Source organism: Osmia bicornis, chromosome 10, assembly GCF_907164935.1.
Source record: "Osmia bicornis bicornis chromosome 10, iOsmBic2.1, whole genome shotgun sequence".
In the NCBI taxonomy this organism is placed as follows: domain Eukaryota; kingdom Metazoa; phylum Arthropoda; class Insecta; order Hymenoptera; family Megachilidae; genus Osmia; species Osmia bicornis.
In genome coordinates, this window is record NC_060225.1 from 3,048,744 (window position 1) to 3,071,287 (window position 22,544).

General features: G+C 37.6%; 3 protein-coding genes across 6 annotated transcripts in view; 1 reads left to right on the forward strand and 2 right to left on the reverse strand.

Moving 5' to 3' along the window:
• LOC114874362 overlaps positions 1–10,548 on the reverse strand; it is a 44,943-nt gene extending 34,395 nt beyond the window's left edge. Inside the window, exon 1 of one of the 2 annotated variants that reach the window (XM_029183560.2) lies at positions 8,221–10,548. In XM_029183560.2, the coding sequence (XP_029039393.1) occupies positions 8,221–8,423 (203 nt within the window). In that variant the 5' untranslated portion in view covers positions 8,424–10,548. Of the gene's footprint in view, positions 1–2,030; positions 2,244–8,220 lie in introns of those variants that run through there. The other variant, XM_029183561.2, reaches the window with a different exon arrangement.
• Positions 10,549–10,582: 34 nt separating this feature from the next.
• LOC114874363 (E3 ubiquitin-protein ligase RING1) lies at positions 10,583–20,008 on the forward strand. Of its 3 annotated transcripts, none has more exons than XM_029183563.2 (5): positions 10,583–10,659; positions 17,573–17,815; positions 18,319–18,754; positions 18,831–19,133; positions 19,219–20,008. In XM_029183563.2, the coding sequence occupies exons 2-5, from the start codon at positions 17,573–17,575 to the stop codon at positions 19,434–19,436; spliced, it is 1,200 nt and encodes a 399-aa protein (XP_029039396.1). In that variant the 5' UTR covers positions 10,583–10,659; the 3' UTR covers positions 19,437–20,008. The 3 variants fall into 3 exon arrangements, with proteins under 3 accessions (XP_029039396.1, XP_029039397.1, XP_029039395.1); XM_029183564.2 differs by lacking the exon at positions 10,583–10,659 and adding an exon at positions 15,584–15,725; XM_029183562.2 differs by lacking the exon at positions 10,583–10,659 and adding an exon at positions 16,786–16,812.
• Positions 20,009–20,595: 587 nt separating this feature from the next.
• LOC114874376 lies at positions 20,596–22,319 on the reverse strand. Its single transcript, XM_029183579.2, has 4 exons — positions 22,277–22,319; positions 21,642–21,963; positions 21,380–21,556; positions 20,596–21,154 (listed from the first exon to the last, which is right to left on the reverse strand). Exons 1-4 carry the CDS (start codon positions 22,317–22,319, stop codon positions 20,869–20,871), a joined length of 828 nt encoding a protein of 275 aa, XP_029039412.2. The 3' UTR covers positions 20,596–20,868.
• Between the last annotated feature and the right edge of the window lie 225 nt (positions 22,320–22,544).

Consider the following 22,544-nt stretch of genomic DNA (forward strand, 5'->3'; position numbering starts at 1 on the left):
CTTAATCCGACTCGCATCCCTTTCGCAGGCCTTCCCCCTTTTAATCGATCCTTTTTGCCCGGACAAAACGCGCGCAACCTCGGCCCGATCGGAACCGTGGATCTTACGATTATCTTAGAACGGTGTAGCCTGACCGCGGAAACGGTTTATTAGCATCGGAGGGCATTAAATCGTTCGGTACATCGGCTACAACGTAAATTGGTACCGAGTTACAAGCTACGTTTAACGATTCACCGACCAAGAAGAAGTCCTCCTCCTGTGTCCCCGCGAAACGTATTACGAGGATGCTCGCGAGCAACGCGGGGAAAAAAAATTGCTGCCGCTTATTTACGTAAATTGGTGCGTACGGTGTACTAATAAAATCATTACGTTCCGACGGAGGAATCTATAGGCACGAAATCCAAGCACCGTTATCCATCGGGAATGGACATCGAACGGCTGATTTACTTAACCCCAGGAATGGCAACCGTTCCCATTATCGCTGACTTTATTCGTTGGGAAAGAGGATGTTTAACCGTGAACACACAGGATGCTCGTGTACTCTTTTGAAATATTATCTAATCTACTATTTGGTCATTAAATCCTTAACTGATGAGCAAGAGTGTGCGAGTTTATAACTTGGTTTTCTAAGGTGCTACTTGTTCTAATAACTGATATCAGAAAAATTTCACCTTAAATAAAAATTCTTCTGTCTTTACTTTTCTAGCATGACTGAATGATGTGAACGTTTCGTTGGGTTTAAGAAAATGGAGTACCCTCCAATCGAGCTGATTTTTTTACCATAGATAGCCCTTGACCTGGCGATTCCAATGGTGGTCACCCTATTCCTTAACTCCCCCCCCCCCTAGGGGTCAGAAACTGAAATGGTCCAAAAAGTGGTTTTATTTATTTGGGGGGGATTATGTATTCACTGAGATCGGTGAAAACACCACTGGGAGGCGGAGGCGGAGTTTATGGATAGGATGACCACCATTGGAATCGCCAGGGCAAGGGTTATCTATGGTAAAAAAATCAGCTCGATCAGGGGTACCCGATTTTCTTAAATTCAATCGAACGTTTCAGTGTACTTATGATAATGAACTGATCATCTTATAGGAGAACATAAAGAACGTTTAATGCAACGTTTGCTTGATTACTCCTGTGTCGTTCCAGGCTTAAATGATTACACGAGCTTTGCATACGTACGCCCACGCGATTACAGAATACTCGTTCGTTGAATTATACATCACCGGTGCACGGTTAACGAAAGGATTATCGGTCAATATCGATCGAACGAAGAGATTGATCGAGACGGGCGCAGAAAATCCTAACGGCGATGAACGTTTTGCCACGGCAGCGATTCTTCGAGTCATTTCACCGTGGTTTCTTTGTCCCACGGAATATTTCATAATCGTTATTCATCACGGACAGATCGTGGAAGAATAATAGTCCCGATTCCACGGCTTGTTTTTCGAACACGTTCCACGATACAAAGGTTTTCATTCAAAGAACAATGGAACTCTACGACATCGTGCACCATGGTCGTCGATGTAACAAGCCGGGAATAATAAACCCGATGCGATCATACGCGAGAAAACGTGTCGAATCATTGTATATTTGTTAAAAATCGTGATATTCTATGATTGCTGTAACAATGTCTTATGTTAATTTACAAGCATTTACACGCGTGCAAATACACGCTAGTATACTGATTACTAGCGTTTCTGTCTACCTTTTTATGGTGAACTATGTGTGAATGAAATTTCCCGTTTCATTAAAACTTTTTCCATGATTGAAAATGCATTAGGGAGATTCTGGGAAATCTGGCTAACATTTCTTCAAAGAGATTAATTCAAGTTCAAACTAGACCACGTTCTTATCTTGCAGAGGATATTCAACGATAAAGAGCCCTAATTTGTTCCTGTTTTCCTATGTAATAATAAGTTTACTTTTTACCCTCAAAATAAAAAGGTGAAATCAAAAATGGATTTTAAAAAATTCAGGGTTTAAATGCAGACTGTCTAATTGTTTAAAAAATGCAAGGGGATTACCTGAATTATTTCAGAGTTACACGTGTTCCAGGTTCAACTGTTCCAGCACATGTTTTCAAGAGCACATGAAATTCTATTCATTCACGAACTAACACGTGCGATGATAAATTGACTGACGTTCATCGTTGAAACTGAACAGAACTGCCACGATTTTCGTGCACCAAGTCTCCGCGAGAGAAGAGGCATCCGTTGACGCGATCCGTTCTTTGGGACGACCGGAGGTTTACTGACACCGGCGCGGCGCCTCCACCTGCTCGTAATGTAAGCCAGGTCTCCGTTTATCCTGTGATGCGTCACGTAGAGGGGCAGAATGGATGAACGTGAAGAGTACATAGTCGATATTCTGTCGTTTTCTTACCGCATGCATATAGAATAAGCACTAGACGGACATCGAGTGGTAGAACTAGCTTTCAGAATCTCTAATCCTCGCGAGTGACGTGAGATCAAATGCAACGGTTATTACGCGGCATGAATATTGTCACGGGGATAGAAATCATCAACGGGAGTTCGTTTTCCATTAAATCGAGATCATTAATGTTTTTAATCAATTTTACATCCTCTCTCTCCTTTTACGAACAGTTATTTAAGAGATAAGTTAATCATTTGTTAAGGTAAAACGTGCAATGTCGTACAAGATTTTGGACAATACTGTAATTGACAAAAATAAATGAATTTGTTGGAATTAATGTTATATCTTGAATTAAGTGCTTTAACTTACGATATTATTCATTTTTTGATAACAAAACAGTAGTTAGGAAACAATAAAATCGAAAGAAAAGACGAATTTTTTATTCCACTTTCGCTCGAATCACTGTTTAATACTATGTGCGACCACCAGATGTCACTTCCTACCGAGGATCCGATAATTTGGCGGGAAAAGTGGCAAAGTTAATCAAAACACGTGGCGCTGTTGTATCATCGAATGTACCGATCGTGGTAATATCGATACACATCTGGTACAGTTTATTTTGTTGTCGCGTTTCTCCGTCAAAGCTCTGGACATTATTTCGAATATGTATGTACTGCATCAAAGTGCTTTGCTGCTACTTGGTCGCGCCATTAGAAGGTGAAAGAACAACGGATTTTTGGAAGTGACAATTCATAATTATCGAAAGGTAATAATAGTTGTATTTTTATTGATAAGTTTTTCAAAACGGCTGAGTATTTTAATACACTATGGTCGAAAAAAGCCAAATTTTTACATGCATTATGTCAGGTACCATGGGATTTTGTACGGTACCACGTTTAACATCGTTTCGATCATGTTCAATGATTCGTTCGATATTCCTAACGAAACAATCCTGTTCTGATACTTTCAAAAATTAGATCTAAAAGTACTAAATGTATTTAAAATTGAGAAAGTAATGTCTAACAAATAGCATGCTTTGTAGATGGAGAAAAGATTATTTTTGGAATGGTACGTTAATTGTCTAATTAATTATTAGTTATATGCAATCATCTGTTTCATGTATGTATGATTCTTTTTCTGCAATGGATACAGCTTCCAGAATCATGCAGATGTTCGTCACTCTACAACTGTGAAGTCAGAGACATCAAAATATTGGGGTATCATATTTCACCCGTTTCTAAGCACATCTTTATCGTCAGAAGTCGTCTTTTTCTCGATATAGTGAGTATTCTTTATTTTATTTGTATGTGCCCTTCAAATTGCTCGTGTTCAATAATGCAGCTAAAGTATAGATTATACAATTGCATCGTCGTAAAAAGATACATACATATATCGAAATTTCATACTCGTGAAATACTAACTAACCACATTTACGTTGATAATTTCATAAATATTATTATATTTCAAACAATTTTAGTGGTTTTCCTTTCGTAATTTATGTTTTGAATTGCATTACGAAAAATGAGTTAATATATTTATGTTTATATTCTTGGGATATTTTAACGGTTGCTATGTATAATGGCGGCTGAAACGTCATCTTTACGTAATAATTTCAGCCAATCACGATCGAAATTTTTTACTCTTGTCGTAAATTCGAAATCAAACTGGAGTAATGTTATCTTTATTTTATGTTTTTATCGATAATTTCTTAAACATTAATGAGATTTTTTTTGTTTTATTACTTTCTCTGCCATAATTTATTGTATTAAAGTGAGAAAAGCAACTTTGACTTTTTTCAATATGGCGTCTATCTTTCAACCTTTTAACGGTCGCTACCAATAGAGCCAATCACGTGGCTCGAAAGGGTTTCAAAGTTATTCAATATTTTCAACCAATCACGTTCGAGCTTTCATCTCAATCTTGTTCAGAGTAGCTGAAGCGACCATTTCGGTAGCGTCACTCGTCATTTTTGGTTTAAATTTTTGTTCTTGTGTCAAATAAAAGTGATTTTACGTTTGAAAACATAAAAGAAATATTAAGAAAAGACGAAACGAATCTGGTGTACTACTTTTTGGTACGAATACATTATTGTAAGTCTAAATTTCTCTTTTTTCGATTTACAATAGTGTTTTAAACATTACTGAATTTTTTGTACCTTGATTTTAACATAGAATTACGATTTTTATTGCGTAATCACAGCTCATAATGGGGTTTTATAGAATTATTAGCATGTTTGATAATATAATAAGCATTTAAATGAAATTAATGCTAAATAATTAATAAAATATCTTTAAACATTTTGTTAAAGGCAGCGTCTTTTTTTCTAGCTTATTTTATTAAAAAATATGTTCTATTCATTTACAGAATTGGAAAGGAAGATTCCAAAAGCAGAGTGTGTAACTATAATATGGGGCTTCACCAAAATAAATGTAAGTTGTTTTCTTAAATAATTAAATTAACTTATCATGGCTGCAATTTAATATTGCAGAAATATAGTGTTGTTGTTTTATTAATTATAGAATGGTCGACTGATGTCTGGATTTCAATCACCCCCCTACTGAGGAGATCATCAGCAGAGTATCTATCTCCCATTCAACTACCCCTCGATGAATGCTCACCGGGTCGGTGAGTCAAAGAATTGAAAGTTTCATTTTTATCTGAAGTGAGCATAGTGATCAACGAGTGGATGTATACTCGTCATAAAATTTTTGTAGATTTTGCATTTTTACATTGTATTTCTTAGCTCAGGATAGGGTCTTCTTGTCTCTTTCTTGATAATATGTAAAGTAGAAGTCGGATGATCCTCTAATTTCACAAATAAAATAAGACTTTTAAACCTTTTATTATAATTAATAGAAGCTTCAATTTTTACAATCTATGCAATATATATTATACTTTTAACATATATCTCCTTCAAAGTATACAAAAAAAAGTAAATAAAAAGTAAATATCACGCCCCAATATGAACAATGCGAATAAACATTCAGTATATTAGTTTAATATCAACGAATATGATAATATTTAGTTATATTGTCATTTCAAATGTTTAGTTTCATGGGCAAGAAGACATTTCGCGACAGTCAGATTCCGATGTCGAAGTAACAATTTCAAATGTACATTTGCTATAATTTAAATAATTTACTTCGATATGGAATCAACTGAGGATGTATATTAATTAATAAATTACATTTTCAGCAATTACAACTTTTTTCTTGAAGTAGACATTTTTAGAATATTTCTTGCTATAATTAAATGCAATTTTTAAAATTTAAAATGATATAATTTTAATTCAAAGATTCTTTGCATAATAATTTATTTCATTAGTATAATTAATAATATCAATATTTATGAACAAATAGAAGTATTTTTAAAGATTAGAGTATTTTATTTTAAATTGATTTGTAGATGATTTTTTATATGATAATTTGCTTTCAAAATGATAATATTTATTAGCCCGTTAGCTCTATTATCTGTGTACTAATGTATCATTTTAGCTTAGGATTTTCAGCTTCCCACGGTAGGTGTGTTATTTCTTTGTCCGTACTCATTACTTATTAACCTGAACTCATTGACAAACCCAGGTGTGAGTTGTATGAGTAAGGGTGGTGGGTACGGTTTTAGAATTAAGGAATATTTCAGCGACTGACAATCGTATTAGCGTATCGTGCACGACGTACGTTTCACTTGTGTGTGTGTGTGTTTGAATTAGTGGAATGTACGTCGGTTTTATCATTTAACTTAAACAATTTATCTAAATACATACAGAATAAATATATTACATATTTAACAAATATTTATCATATTGCATGCTGTGTGAATATCATACAATCATATGTATTGCCTTACATGAAAGTAAATCTATATTACACTGACTACATATTTGTTTGAAAATTTTTCATACGTATAAGTAATAATAGTATTTTGCAATATGATATAAAGAAATTATACAATTTGAATATCATAGCTTTTTTAAATTGATGAAGTATTATTAATAACTGTACTTAATTTTATAAACAAGAAAGAATGGCTCAAAGTTAACATAATAGCATAAAGGATTTTATGTTCCAATTAAAGTTTCATAATGATGATACTGTAATAACTTTTGCATATAATGCTGATATTATATATTATAATAATATATCAATAATGACGCAATGTGCGCTACGGTGTCAGTCGATTTCAGCAAATGGTACGTATTTAAAGTATGAATGATGTATGTTACAAGCTCGGGTGACGGAGGCGTCCCGGGACGTTTTCCCTAGTGTAGGCCCTTGCACCCGGGTTGTATGTGTGAGAACCGTGGAGTGTGTGTGTTGGAATGAATGAATTTTGCCTTTTTTAAATATAGGGATAGGCAGGCAGGTAGCTTACTTCTGGTATGTGTGATTTAGATGTAAGTAGGTAAGGTCAAGGAAGCAGACCAATCACATTTCTCTTTCGGGTAGGCTCGTAAGTCCGGTGAAAAGTCTGCACCTGGGATAGTACAATCGAAATCACTTACTTTTTAGTTAATTGATTTCGATTAAATTTTGGTCTATACCTAGTATGTAAGCTCGCCCGTGGCTCTAGGCCCGGACGAAAAAGGGCTGCTTCAATGAAATCTGCTCAAAAGTTCCTTTTTTTGTTACATGCTTCGGACAGCTATTCTTTTAATAGTTGGTCATTGTGTGTGACACCCAATTTTAATACATTTCTAATTTTTATGGAATCTTTGAGCTGATTCATTGGGTAGCCGAAGAAAGAAGAGGATCATCGTTGGACGTCGTGGGACATCATCAAAGGATGGTTTTCCTTCTTTTTATGGAAAGTCATTCTTGAATTTTTATTCTTTTAATATTTTGCTTGTAACATTTTCTGATTACTATGCTCACTAGATATTGTTTAATATTATTGCCAGATCATATTATATTACTGTTCTGTAACTCATCAAATTATGTACAGTGTGTTTATTATATTATTATTTGGAGTCGTAAAGAAAATTATTTTATTATGAATTCAACATTTTTTTTTTATATAAGTATTAATATATATTAATATTATAATTCGTTTTTCTTTAAAATTTTTTTTGTTATAAATTTTCTTATAGCTATTTAAGTAATCTATAAAAATGCTGGCAATATTTATTTGCAATATCATTGTTCGAATTTTTCATGTGTTCGCGTTTTCATAAACCCTAATGCGCTTTAACCAGCTGCAAGGGTTTGATTTTTTTTATTGTACGTATTGGGGATGGGTTTTATAAATGTCGGGATAGAGGAAAGTTTGTTTTTAATTTTGGGAATCTGGAATATTGATCCCTGTGATTATTATTGATTTTTATTATTGAGTGATTATTGAGTAGTTGTTGATTGATTATTGATCGATTATTATTGATTGACTATTGATTGATCGTTGATTGACCATTGATTGATTATTGATTTATTATTGATTAATTTGTACTTCACATTTAAATGTATTTCGGATTTCTATTCTTTTTTTTTTTAAATGTTTATGTTTCTATATATATCAATATTGTTTTGTTATATTGTTATGTTTGTACCTTTACTTTATTTTGTATGTTTCAGGATTTGAATCGCACATTATACCTTAATTGATTTGTCCTTTTTTATTTCAGATTTATTTAAAGTATTAAGGTATTTTCATGTTTATATGTGTATTCATGTTTATACGATGTTGTGTATCAATAATTGAAAATAACAATAATTGATTTTTATGTTTTCAGGTGCATTCCTAAAATTTTTTAAGGACTTTAATTGATAACAACAATAATTGACTTTTATGATTCCAGGTACATCCCTTAAATTTTGTAATTTAAAATGATATTATAGCAAACTGTATTACCTGTCGAAGATAAGACTGTCCTGTCGATAATCGCATCCGTTGCATCCACTGCATCTCGATGATAAATCAGTTTCTTGGTCGGTATCATCAGACCGATCCTGTTCCTTCCGTTGGTCAGCCACGATGTTCCATGTTTTATGGATAAGGTAGAGCAGATAAGGAGGTTTACCGCGTCGGCAAGGCTGCGATCGCGCATTCCCCATTTTTCTCACGGTAGATAATGCAGATATAAATCTTCGAATTTGCACAACTCTCAATTAACACTTTTCGTAGAAACACGATTAATTTTTTTATTCTGTTCTTGATATAATTAAACTCACGAAATTTCAATTGCTGAATCATTACATTAGCAAGTTTCCAAGCTCTTCTATTATTCAGTCACAATTAACAACGCTAAATGCTCTGTTAATCCCCGCTAGAAATACATTTGTACGTTACATTTGTAATGCTTTTACAACAGTCTGAATACGATTAGTTAATCGCAATTAAATTTTCATCGGTTGCTTGTTCTCCCGCGCGATTAACCTGAATAATTGATACATAAATTAATAGCGCGTGCTATAAACCGCTTTTGTGTACGTCTCTCTTCTCCAAGTAAAATCCTTCTTCGTATCCCCAAGATATCTCGCTCGATACGCCCACATTCCTTGGACAATGAGAAATTTTTCTTCAGCGATGTCTCACCGATATCGCAGCTATCTCCTGCATTGTCTTTGCCTCTGCGATTGTGTTCATACTTGCGTAATTACGGGGCCTGGCCGACCACCCCTCGAACGTAACTATTTATTAAATAGCTGCGCTTCCTCGGCTAGCGAGAGGATCGAAGCGCCTCTTTGCGATCCGAGTTTATTAAGATATATCCCGATATGTAGATTCATAAATTATCCTCGGTGCTTCTATACGCGCTGCCTCGTTTTACGTCGATGCTAGTCCACGCTTTCGAGAGGATCGTTTCTTCTCGATAATGAATTGTGAACCGCATTTTCCACGATCGTATCCCAAATTAACCTTCCTTTTAATTAAATCGTATTACCTCGCGTGGGTAGGCAATTAAAGTCTCGTTACTGATAATGCTACACTTGTTCCTGTTATGTTTCGTGCGATGTTATCAGCGTGTCGCGTCCTTCTTCGCTGTACGTTGTCGTTAACATCATTAACGTCAGTGTCGTCGGTATACCGAGGATTTTCACACTGGTACCGAGGGACTGTTCGCGCACTCGTATGGAAAAGAACGAGCTAACTCGAAACGTTTCTGCGTGTTCTGTCGCGTATGCCTTCGGCTATTCATCTTCAGCACCGATTACACCTTTCATCGTGCAAAAACTTCCTTGCAGTCGAAGTAACGGGTGCCCTGCATGAATTCGAAACGCGGCTTCGGCATACCATACGTCAGATTGATTTGTCGTTTCACAGTTACCTTCGCAATTTGTCGCGATAACAATCACGCGAATCGATGCGGATCCGCGTAAAAAGCTGGCACGATGTTAATTAACCGCTCGTCGAAGGCCGAGTCTGGAACAATTGCGTGCGCGAACTTTTGCAAAAACTGAACCAGACGATGCGGCTGGAAAACCTAGTGATCCACTGACATTATGTGAAAAATCGTTGGAACCGTTATTACATTGCTCTGCTACACGGAGAAGTATTTTTCTTCCGTTTATGGCCAATGATTTCTTGCGCCTTTCTTTCGTGGAACTGTTATTCGTAACACGCTTTGCCGTGTTTTCACTTAAATTACCGTAAACCGTAATGATCTGGTATCTTTGAGAAATCCTCGCCTCGCGTTACGATCTCCAAGGAACAACAATCATAAATTCGAAAATTCACTCTCTCGGTATTTACCAACACTGATCGCAACTTAGACTGCGGTTCCGAATCACTGTAAACGGTTTTTCATCGAGTCCTCGTTGATCAATGTAATCGTTTCAATTACGCTCGATTTCTCTTGAACACCACTTAAATGTAACTAATGAAATCCATCGAAAAGTCAATGATCCGGTATAGTTATAATTTCTCCGTTCACCATCACAGAATCACATTTTCACTTTCTTCATCGTGTGTAGATCCTCTGTCACGCGCCAGCGATCGATGCGATACGTTAGCCGCGTTGAAGGTGGATCGAAATTTCGCTTTTATAAGTTTCTATTAAAATTGCTCGGCGTGCGTAGAGAACCCCCTCGGGTGCATCGAAAGGTCGATGAAAAATGCTTATAGAAGAGCCTCGAGAGGCATTCACCGGGCGGGTTTCAACAGCCGACTGGCAACTCGTGAATGCCCCCAGGTGCACGTGTGAGTATCGCCTCTCTCCAGCGAGACTCCTCTACATCTCGCCTCGCGGTTCGCTCCGACACGACGCGACGTCCAACATCATTCTCAGACTGTGGGTCAACCCACGACCTACGTCGCATCAATCGCCCTCTAGGTCGCACCAAATAACAGGTAAACAGAGGGATGAATTCTCACTGGGTCAACTTCTCCGGCCGTCTTGATCTTCTGACGAGAAACGAGTCTATCTTCGAATAGATCGTCGATAAATCAAGATAGTTAGAGATAAACGTTCCGATGTTAAGTCTATCGGAAAGGTCTGTCTATTTCGTGGCTATTAAGATTTCTCAGTTTCAACTATGATACCACTAGACTGTGAATAATGTCTATTGCAATCGAGAGTCAAACTTACGATATTACAGTAGCTGATCAAATTATTACAGCTGTGGTATCAAAAATGGGCTTTTCGTGTTTGTGTAGAAATAGAGACACAATTTTAAGCTTTTCACATCGTGTAACTTTTAATCAATTCTCCGCTATTAATATACAAAAAATACTTATAAAAATAAACAAATTTTCAATTCTTTTCGGGGTATTGCGATCAATCAATTGACAATTTATTATTAATAGTAAATGTTTCCAAGCATCAATACATCATAAAAAAATAACAAAAATTGTGTTTAATTCGGTTATCATTTAAGAATTAATCATCTTTATGTAAAATCATCAATTTATGCGAGTGGCTCTAATAATTTGATTACCCACTGTAAATTCAGGCTTTCTCCATGGTCCGCCGTTTAAGGATCGATCTATTACAAAGAACAGAACGGACACTTAACGCTTCCTTTTTATACTTAACAGTTTCATTTAGTTTGACATTTAAGACTGTTACAAAAAAGTTAATAATTTTCTTTGAAAAACATAGCAGAGTTTGACGAGGAATTAGATAATTAGTCGTTCCATATACAACATGGATAGAGAAGTGATTCAGAGGGGCGTTTGAAAAAATTTTGTTGCCCGAAGGAAATTGTTATGGCTTTCTTGATTTACAAGCTGGGCTTGAATTACTTCGCTCATCGAGGTAAAAGGTGAAATTCCAGGCAAGCCTTCTTCTTCGCAAAGCCTCGTTCCAGCATTAATAAGACCCCTTGTAAAATAGATACTTCCTTCGAACGTAATTTGCATCGTCCGTCGGTTACGTCCTTTCATTTCGGATCGTTTTAATCCGCGAGAGGTTAAATTAGATTTTCTGATCCGATCGAGTAACACGTTGCAAAAATTTCGTAACGAAAGATAATCGAGTAGAAGCGTGAATTGGCTGAGGTACGGTTTTCACGTATGAAAATGGGTCTGTACTGTAACTAGCGCAAGACCCCTTTAGTCAACAGAGCAGGAAAACTCGAAGAAAAACATTCTTTTCGCTAAACGATTTATAGTCGCGTTACATCGTTTGCCCGAGGAACCGCGTTCTCCTCGTCGATTCATCAATCACCTTTGCCTGATCGTATTATCAAACATGAATGGCCACTAATGTACCGTTTAATCCGTAAAAGGTTTTTCTTCCTAACCGTTCTGCATTTTAATAAGTTCATCTTTCATCGTTCATCATCGAATATCTTTTGTTAACCCAGTCACGTTATAATGGAGTTTCTTTCTTTTTTTCCTTTTTCTTTTCATGAATCTTAAAAAGTCTGTAATTCACAGGGACCGTCTATTTTATGGCGCGTAATTGGTCGAATCGTAGAACCATAGGCACATTATTACAAGCCGATGCTGGGTCACGTTTCATGTTTGACCCAAGACATAAACGAGTACTAATAGTCAGTGTAAATCTTGTGGCGGAGCCAACAGGTTTCGGACTGAAAAATCGCGTTCCACAGTCGGCAAGTTTCAATTCCAACGTCGACGAATCGAACCCTCCTTCCTCTGCTCTTTCGTCCGCGTAATTTCACGAATTTTTCGCGGCCAAAATACAAATTACGGCGCAACGGATAAATGATCGCAGCCGTGTATCACTCTGCGAAAAGAAACCGTGTCCGCTTCCGGCTTCTTGTGCACTACCGGAAACATGGAAACGCTGCTAACGCTGAGCTGGATTCTGCTAGAACGATTATTACAGTCTTCAGAGATTTGATTTTTCCTCTGTAATATAATTCCTATCTACTTTCCAGTTTTTTAATAACCGCAACCATTCATCATCCTCTCGATTACGTTGCTGAACACATTACTTATCCCGCTAATAACTTTATTCTACACGGAAAATAATAAATTCGATGATACACATTATTTACACCGAATTAATAATTTATCTACGTCGGTAGGTTTCTCTTCACCGTCGAAGAATTAAAAACGCTGTAACGTTTTACTTAGTTGTTTTCTATCGTATTTTTACTTTTCCTTCGCAATGCTTTCGCGGTAAACGCAGGATAGGAGAAAATGAGTGGTTAACATGCAAAATCTCCGTTCGCCATTTTATCTGGTAGTAACCTTTGCGTAATAGCATCGTGAATGAAAGCTTCTCAATCCTTTCACGCGAGGCAGTGACCTTTCAGGAGCAGAGGAACATCTCCGATCGCGTCGGTTTGTATCGTTTCCTTAGCAAGTGTTAAACGTGGCTGCCGGTTAATCCCGTGGGTCAAGACGGATCTCTGACCACGGCAATTCCACTGGGTCAGATTCATGCTTGACCTGGGCTGAACGGATCCTTGTAACCATGTATCAAGCGGTAAGAAACACCGCTGCTTCCGGATGCTTGCGCAATGTCGGGAACAAGGAAGTAAGGAAAGAAATGATAATTATTAGAGTGTAGATAGAGGAACAAATGGTGTGTTGAGAGAGGAAAATCAGTGGAGCATTTTATTCGCGGTGCGATTAGACTATCACTTCCTAGTAGTTAAATATCATCGTCCCTGTTAATTCGTTGAATTATCATCGTTCTTTCTTTTGCGAGGCCGCACAGTGTGTTGAAATAGCCGCCTGACCGCGAAAAAATATTTTTCAGCTTAAAAGTGTATAAATTAGAGAGTGGTTATTGGTTATTGGTTATTGAGAGTGGCTTCCTATTAATAGTTGAGACATTTCTACGGTATTTTTTTTTACTAATTTGAAATATTTAAAATTAAAACTGGATTATTTATGTCGGATAAGTTTCCGAATGGCCCCACCAAAATTGAGAACTCAGGTTCGGTATATAATCTAAATTGACTACCAGAAACCGATTAAAATTGGTTTCAGAACTGGATGTCTTACCGTTTTTGAGATATCGTGATAAGAAATTTTTGTACAATTGTACAAATCTGAGCATGCGCTATTCGATACTGCGCATACACAGAAACTAACCTAATCTAACCTAACCTAACCTTACCACGATATCTCGAAAACGGTAAGACACCCAGCTCTGAAACCAACTTTAATCAGTTTCTTGTTGTCAATTTAGGTTATATACCGAACCTGAGTTCTCAATTTTTGTGGGGCCATTCGGAAACACAGCCTTTATATCTTATAAATTAATACCAGAATAATAATGAAATAGTAATACAATGATAATTATACTAGACTAGACAAATTAACTAACTGCTATACAATAAGTTAATTAGATTAATTGAAAGTATATGACTGTTTTCGCAAAGTTATAGAAGCTGGAAATTTAGCAATTAGTCATTTTCAATAAACTGCTAATTTTTATCAGCAGTGTACAAGATAAATACCAAATGGTGGTAACATAACGAGTTTTACGCGAACATTTTCATTATATGTAGAGTCCATTAATGGTCACGAATAGTCGATTGACAAGTGATGTTAGCAAACGGAGTGTCCGAGAATTTCTGCGAAATTCAAAATTAAAGCATTAAGAAAGTTGCAAAAAGTAGCAACTAAAGAATTGAACCTAAATTGCAAGATAATAGTAAAAGTTTGACCAATCCGTACCAATTCCTATTGTTAAAACATGAAAAACCAAAATACGTGCAATTAAAAATTCGCTTTCTTTGAGTGCACCTACTCTGAAAAATCATCAAATTCTTTTAATCTTTGAACCACAACATTGAAGTACGTACCTTCCTGTATAACACTTCTGACACAATCGTTTACGAGAAGGAATAACATTAACCGCAAAATGGTATTCTTAAAGACAATAGAAATAACAGACGTCTGTGTAGATACATATTATCCTATATAAACATTTTTTATATAGATAAACAACATCTTAATTAAGGATCATTAAGCGTTTAGGAACTTAAAAAGTTAGAAAAGTCATAATAGAAAATGATGAAAATTTTGAATTTATCGCCGGTCGGACGGCTGTTTTAACACACTGTGGCGCCGTTGAGAGATCGATGCCGTTTAATCGACTCGATCGATTCGAAACGATCGATTAAACGTTTCGCTCGTATCATAATGTTCGTAACGCGTTACACTACCCTGCGAACATTCTCCGAATGATTAGACGATGCGAATATCGCGAATAGGAATTCGATGATTACCCGCTTCTTTTTTCGACGGAAGCGTACCGATCGGTTAAAGGTAAAAAGATATTGTACGAAGATTACAGGGGTACGGGTGTGTACAACGTGGTAGACGTTACTTCGATACTCGCGGTGTTTTATTATTATAACGTTCGGTCTTACATAAAGCGAAGATACGATTCCATGAGAAAAGGCAGATGCGCAAAAACGACACACAAGACGTACATATAATACCTGTAATACTCGTGTGACCGTGGTTTGGCATCGAGATAGCTGTATGCATTTATGTAGCTAGTACAACAGGAGTACATATAGACGGTTCAGAGTGTATTACGTAAGAAGCTTCCTGAGAGAAAGATTGTCTGCTAGAAAGCATGTCAATGTGGCAATCTAACAGTTTTTACGTAGTTTTCTAATATCGGTTTGTTTCTTGCGCCACTCTTCTTCGCCGCGCTTCGCTAGCCACAGGCGATATAAAATCAGACGTAATCGTTTTTTTTTTCTGATTCGATTAGGATCGTTGTCTTATACAGGAAGGAAAGAAACACGATGTTTCTATCACTTTTTTTTTTTTTTTGTTTTTTTTGTATCTCATTCAACCTAGATTCTTCATTTTGAGGGAATGACAGGGAAAAGGCGAGGAAGAGAGAACGGTTAACGCGTCGTCCTTCGGCAAAGACAGCGAATTAAAGAGTTAAAAAGTGGACGGTGCAGGATGGTCGCTAAGTGGAACGAGCCGTCGCTCTGTATCATTCGTCGACTGTGACCCATAAATTCGTGAGTATACGTTTACTGGAATTTTTCAACGGCAACGGTAACGCGATTCGAACGCGATACTTAATGATTACGAAAGTATGTTGCTGCTCCGAAATCTCAAGGCTCCAGGTTGTTGATAGGCGAGATAGAAAGAGTGGAAGCTTTGAATTGAAGAGGAATCACCAATTGATTAAATATAAGGCTTTAATTGAAGGTCTGACCTTCGAGGTGGCAGTGCATATTTGCACACGTGTCTTAGGTATTTTTAGGTACTTTGGATGCTTCAGGTATTTTTACTTAGGTATCTCAGGTATTTTAGAGAGTTTTTTTTTTAATAATTCAGTCGGCAATGACTCCTTGTATACATCCAAAACGAACCAATATTGACTGGACTTTTTTCCAGAATCTATTACAATTGTTTATTTCAAATTTTTATAGCATCTAGTATCATAGTAGATATGTAGAAATACCGAATAGAAAAAATTATACGACCATATCAATGTACATATGCCTTTTTTGTATTCTTACCTTCAATCTAAAGATGGTGCCAAATTGGGTGTAGGCTGAATTTCAAAAAAGCCTTCGGCTAAAATACGTGTCGTCTTTAGTAGTAAAACCACGCAAAATTTCAACTCGATCGGTCGAAAAAGGAACGTGAGTACCGAAAAACGTGATTCTTAATGGCTTGTATTTTAATCCCCTTTTGTCAGTATTTAAATATTAAGTGTCAGTATTTAAATAAATATGGTCGGTATTTAATATTACATAATCAATATTTAAATATAAATGGTTAATATTTAAATCCAAGAGGTCATGTACTGACCGTTTAGTATTTTTATAGTGACCATTTTGGTAATAAAATACTGACCATATAATTTGTTGCCATTCTTAATTATAGGTTCAGATTCCCAAATATTGTTTGTTATCAAATAAAAAATTCTAACACCCGCCGTAACCTTCGAAAACAATTTATAGATCGCTGTCGAGTATACGATCCAGCTGGTCGTCCTTTTTTCGAATTCGAATGTGGATCATTAAAGTCGAGCAATAGTAATGAACATCGAGAGATGGATAACTCTTCCGGTCATGATTGAAGATGCTAGAAGAGGTATCGTTAGAGCGAGGTGATAAAACACGTTTTCCCGATAAGTACCGACAGACGCAATTACGGTTATCTACAGTTAAGGTCACTGAAAAAAAGGTTCAGGTCCCGTCGATCTAGTTTGCCATGTTAGATCGGGTGCACGAATGTACCTGAACTCGTTCCCTGGCAAGATGTATCTACGCGGTAAAAGCCGAGCCTACGCCTACCTTACATCCTATTATATACCGTTATATTATTGATACGGAAGAAGCATATTTTGCCTACGCTTATGCTGATTCCCGCCTTCTCTATATATTTTCTTTTCTCTCGTTTCATTTCCTGCAATCGTGCGGTTATTTTCATTCAACATCGTTGGTCATCGACGCGTCGTTTATTCGTGTTGATTAACCGACGATGGAGGTGTCTCAATCGTTCACGTCAGAATGATTAAGATATACCGTTTCCTTATTAAACACCTTCGAAGGTGCCCGCCATTTATAGATTCCTACATTACCTACCTTCTGAACATTAATCAATTTCCAAGTAGAATCTTTATTTATTTTAATTGATGCACTTTTGTACAATTTGTTGTAAGTTCATTTTGGTTTTCATATTTTCTTCAAATTGAATAAGTTTTATTTATTTCTGAAACCTGAAACTTCTTTACCGACCGCATCCTCGTTTAGAACTAACGTTCTCGCCCACGAGGAGACTTGAAATGTGTCCTATGCGTGCTGTGTGTATACATACACACTTTTCAGCTGACGGCTTGTGTGTGTTCAAGATGGCTTCCGCGGAGCAAGTCGGGCTGAACAAAACTTGGGAATTATCGCTTTACGAGCTCCATCGAACGCCTCAGGATGCGATCACGGATAATACCGAGATCGCGGTCAGTCCGCGGAGTTTGCACAGTGAGCTAATGTGCCCAATTTGCTTGGACATGCTTAAAAAGACTATGACCACGAAGGAGTGTCTTCATCGTTTCTGTTCCGATTGTATCATTACGGCACTTCGGAGCGGTAACAAGGTACGTAATTGTATTGGAATTGATGCGGCACAAAGCTACGAAGTTTTGAACGCGCCTGTGTTGGAAAGTGTTTCTTAGAACTCCTCCTTACGCTGCAAATAAATATTGCGACTTACCGTCGATGTCACTGTTTGTTTTTTCCTTCTGTTTGTATATATTACGCTATTCGAATTTGTTTTTTATCCTTGAATTGGAATAACAATCTTTCCAATCGTAAACTAGGGTATTAAATATACTCGATAGAATGGAACTGTGTTTTGTAGTCGGTTCTGTCAGATACTGCGATTTTAGCGCGTTTTTTCAAACGCGTCGCAAATCGCTTCCATATTACATCGTATTTTTCCATTCCTTGTATGGATATTAGGAGTTATCAGGGAAGAGCTTGTGCTAATTATGCAGATTGTAATGGTTTGCAATTGTAGTTGACGAGTGTCAAGTACTGATAGAGGTTAGAAACATTCTGAAAGAACAGGCAAGACTTTAACTGATCATTTTCTTTGTAGGAATGTCCAACTTGCAGGAAAAAATTAGTGTCCAAGAGATCGTTAAGGCCAGATCCAAATTTTGACCTATTGATCTCCAAGATTTATCCCAGTAGGGATGAATACGAAGCCCACCAGGAAAGGGTATTGGCTAAGTTGAACAAGTCGCATTCGCAAGTTGCACTGGTGAATTCTATTGCAGAGGGGATTAAGTTGCAAAGTCAGAACCGTCCTCAACGCTCTAGGAAAAATGTGAATGAATCGGAGAACGCTAGCAATGCAGCTTCCTATAATAATTCGCAAAATGCCAGCGCACCAGCCACGCCAAACCCTGGGAACACGGCTAATCAAAGCGACTCTTCTCAGAGCACGACAGGGCCTTTAAACAATAGCAGCGGTGGTAATTCTCAAAGTTCCAATAGTGTCTCCCAAGCAGCCAGTAGTCCAGCGGTCTCTGGTAATATTGTTTAAGCAAAGGAATAATTGAACGGACAGATCTGGTGTAAATGAAATTGATAATTTTTATACTTTAGGGACGACGTCTAGAAACTCCACCACACCGTCGCCAAATCCAGCGAATCAAATCCCTAAACCACCTAAACGGCAAAAAAGTTTGCAGAATTCAGAGAACGATTCCTCCAGTGCGGAAGCTGAAACTGGTGGAGGTGATTCAATGGTGGATACAGAGGGTGAAGGTCCCAGCGAGCCGTTGATGCTAAACGAAATCGAACTTGTTTTTAAACCGCATCCCACGGAGATGGCTGGCGATAATTCGCTGATCAAAGCGTTGAAGGAAAACAGCATTCGATACATCAAAACGACCGCGAATGCGACAGGTAAAATTATGGGGCTGAATATTTTCTAGAACTCCGATACCGTGGGGAAATCTGAGAATAATGATTGTTGCGTTCCTTTTCACAGTGGATCATCTTAGTAAATACTTGGCCATGAGGTTGACGTTGGATCTGGACACAGAATTGTCAGAATCTGATAGGTTACTGAACTTTTGTATTTACATAGCACCATCTCCTGGTCAATTGGTGGTGTTGAGTGGGTCACAGACGTTGAGACAGGTGAACGACAAATTCTGGCGCGTCAATCGACCCCTGGAAATGTATTACTCCTGGAAGAAGACCTAGGGAAGGCCTCGAAAATATCAGTCGGACGGGAGCTAGTCGTATTATGCTCCAGGAACAAAAAAAAAAGCATTTGTACTACGCCACGTACAGAACAGGAAAACGTATTATTGTATCAAGAGAAACGTTGATAGGATAATAATACCGTACTCTGAGGCGCGTTTAGTTCGATGTTGAAGGAAGTACGAGGATCGTGTTTCTCTTAATCGCAAACAGTGGTGGAATTTTTATCTCCTTGGGACTGGTTACTGCTCCTGTGTTTCCTCGCAGGAAACTTTCATAGAAACGGATAGATTTTTCAATTCAAGCTTCGTACAGCGTTTCATTCTCCAGAGTCTCGTTAAACTGCCATTCACCAGATTGCATTACCGAATGGGTCGATGAACAAGTGACTTGTGTGTAGTATTTTTCGGACTTCCCTTTTTTTTTTTTTTTTTGACAGGTGTATGTGTTTAGCCGGTACGTCCAAGTTGTATACACTTCAATGGTTGATTTAACTTATCTAAATAAGCTATGACCCGCTGTGGACCATTCTGTATAGTTTCACGAACAAATAAACCAATGTATATACTGTACTCTGTAAGATACAAGGCTGTTTGAATTACCGGTTCAAAGAATTTCAATAATCTCCCAGCCTGCTTCCGTTCATCCGTCCGACACGATTCATCAGTTTCGCTCTTCCTGTTATTTCCTCAAAGTGCTCTTTGGTAGAGAAATCTAATTTACGATCATATTAAAGATACACGAAAAGCGTCTTTGGCGTGGTAGACGGAATAATCGATAAGAGCCCACCCAACCCCATCCTGCGCCCTCTTGCATTTCCACTGAACCGAAAACAATGCGAACACTCCACCATGGATAATGCCACCCTCTTTCAGTAAACGGGAAACTATATTGGATATTCCGTTCGTTACCCCACACGAAATCCCTACCGTTTTAATATTGACCACAAAATGTTTTTTCTTCAAATCTCCCTCGTATTACGTTCTTTTTATGTTGCGAACGTGTTTAACCGTTCAAAAGGACAGCATATAGACGGGGATACAGAATTTCCGGTAATTCATCACTAGATTTCTTCGTCCTTTCGCAAGCCCTCATTTTAGTAATTTAATTAATTCAGAAGAAAAATTAAATTTACAGTGATTTAGCAAGCTATGATTATAGGGAATATTAAAAATAATAATAACCAAGGTTACTAATTAAGTGAATCTCTGTACGTATAGAATTGCTGATAATGGTCGGGTCATTAATAACGCGCTACTAATTACCGTATTCCCGTCTAAAAACGAGAACTAATAAGGATCAACATTGTTACGGGACGTTACATCAGGTGGTTCGTTAATGTACAGGAAATTCATGTATCTTCAATTTGTATTTCTCACGTATACCGGGCATTCTAAAAAACACAGTTTCACTTGAAATATTTCTTATCAAGCTATTCATAATTTCGTGTATCTCTTTTATCAGTAATATCTTTCTCGCTTTCCTTTGGCTCGTTAACAGACGAGCATTCATGAGATAACATATTTAACGCCAACTTTTCCTCGTTCGTTAAATCGTTCACATCTTGCAAGTTTTCATCGCCTTCAGCTTGCTCGTCGTTACTTATATCCTCGTTGAAATCCTCCTCGACAATTTCCTCTTCGAATACGTCTTTCGCTTTCTTCTCATCGTTATCGTACTTCTCCCTAAGAAGTTTGTAAATCTCGTCCGAGTTGAACCTAAAAAAAATGCATCGTTCCATTAGAACGGTCGAGAGGAATTCCTTTTTTAATCTCGTTATCCTGTTATCAAGCTCCCGGCTTCGGTGTCCCCGTTATTTCGTTCTTAATGGAGAAGAAAGCCATTAGAACGCTAACGGTCTATCCGATTTTCTGGTAATACGAGAGCAATCCCGTCGACGAGAATAGATCGAATGACGCAACTATAACTGGAGAATTACTAACGACATCTTATAAGGATCCTTGTACCACAGCGGGTATCCCGTGGGATTGTATCTCCCGTCGGGAATTGAATTCTCCACCGGTAGAGAATGTAGCTTGAAATGCGCCGGTTCGACCGTCTCTTCCAATAAAGCTGACACTTGCCGAGCGTAGTCCTTCGTGCCAGCTGTTCGTTCCAGTCTGCGATATTAAAACGTCATTTTTTTTTTTTTTTAAATACATTCCAGTTAATTCGCATTTAATTTTCAAGCTTTCGTTCATTCACTTCTGAACCATCTGTCTGGTAAACTCTAATCTCGGTGTCGTTCTGTAAGACGGAACGGAGGATTCCTCGAAGCTCTGCATTTTACCGGGTTGCGATTTATTTCCGTTCCCTTCGATTCCGTAAAAGCTTCCGAAGTGTACGGCAGCATCTTTCGGCAGGTTCGAAGTTAGCTTCCTATCTTTCGGAACTTTCTTCGGACCGGTATCCTTACTTTCCACGTCGAACGAGCTTTTCGAGACGCGAGCCTTCTGCCTTCCTGGGGAGATCCTTCGATAATAATAATCGTATATTAGGGAAGCTGTCCGACCGGATATTATCCCCCCTGCGGACTCGTTTGTTCCTCATTACATTCATTAAATACCGTTCTTACCGTGCTCCAAATAGTCCTCTTACATTTTTACACGACTACCTAATTGAGAGCTCGAAACACTTAACTTGAAAGGTTCAATTTACGAAGCGCCTTTTACTTCTTCCCTCAATAAGTAAACGACCCTGTAATTACTTGGAATATTGCACCTTCAAGCTTGCCGAAATTTTCATTTTTGGGTCTAACTAGGGATGTGCAGCCCGACTAGTCGGGTCGGTTCGGGAAACATCGGGCGGGCGTCCGATACATGCCCGACTATTTCGGGTACGGTTGGGCTGATTCATGTACTTGTTAATGTTCAGCATAAGCATGTTCAAAACCTATTTTGTACAAAATGAACAATTCATTTCAAATAAATTCGTTGCAAGTATTATTTTTCCACATAAAACAGATTTTGCACATGCTTATTGCAAATATTAACAAGTACACGAGAGTTGGATCGAATCTGTCCGACTTTATCCGACCTGACCCGAAATAGTCGGGCTACCCGGATGCCCGCTCGAGCCCGTAATATCGGGTACCCGCACATCCCAGTT

What these genes read in the sequence shown, in the direction of transcription:
- LOC114874363 (XM_029183562.2), top strand. An exon ending in CACTTCGGAGCGGTAACAAG is followed by an intron (nt 17,816 to 18,318) that starts GTACGTAATTGT and finishes TTTTCTTTGTAG; the next exon opens with GAATGTCCAACTTGCAGGAA. An exon ending in AACGACCGCGAATGCGACAG is followed by an intron (nt 19,134 to 19,218) that starts GTAAAATTATGG and finishes TCCTTTTCACAG; the next exon opens with TGGATCATCTTAGTAAATAC.
- LOC114874376 (XM_029183579.2), bottom strand. Translation starts at nt 22,319, where the DNA reads ATGCTTATGCTGAACATTAACAAGTACATGAATCAGCCCAACC. An exon ending in GTACATGAATCAGCCCAACC is followed by an intron (nt 21,964 to 22,276) that starts GTACCCGAAATA and finishes ACGAGTCCGCAG; the next exon opens with GGGGGATAATATCCGGTCGG. An exon ending in AAGGATCCTTATAAGATGTC is followed by an intron (nt 21,155 to 21,379) that starts GTTAGTAATTCT and finishes CATTTTTTTTAG; the next exon opens with GTTCAACTCGGACGAGATTT.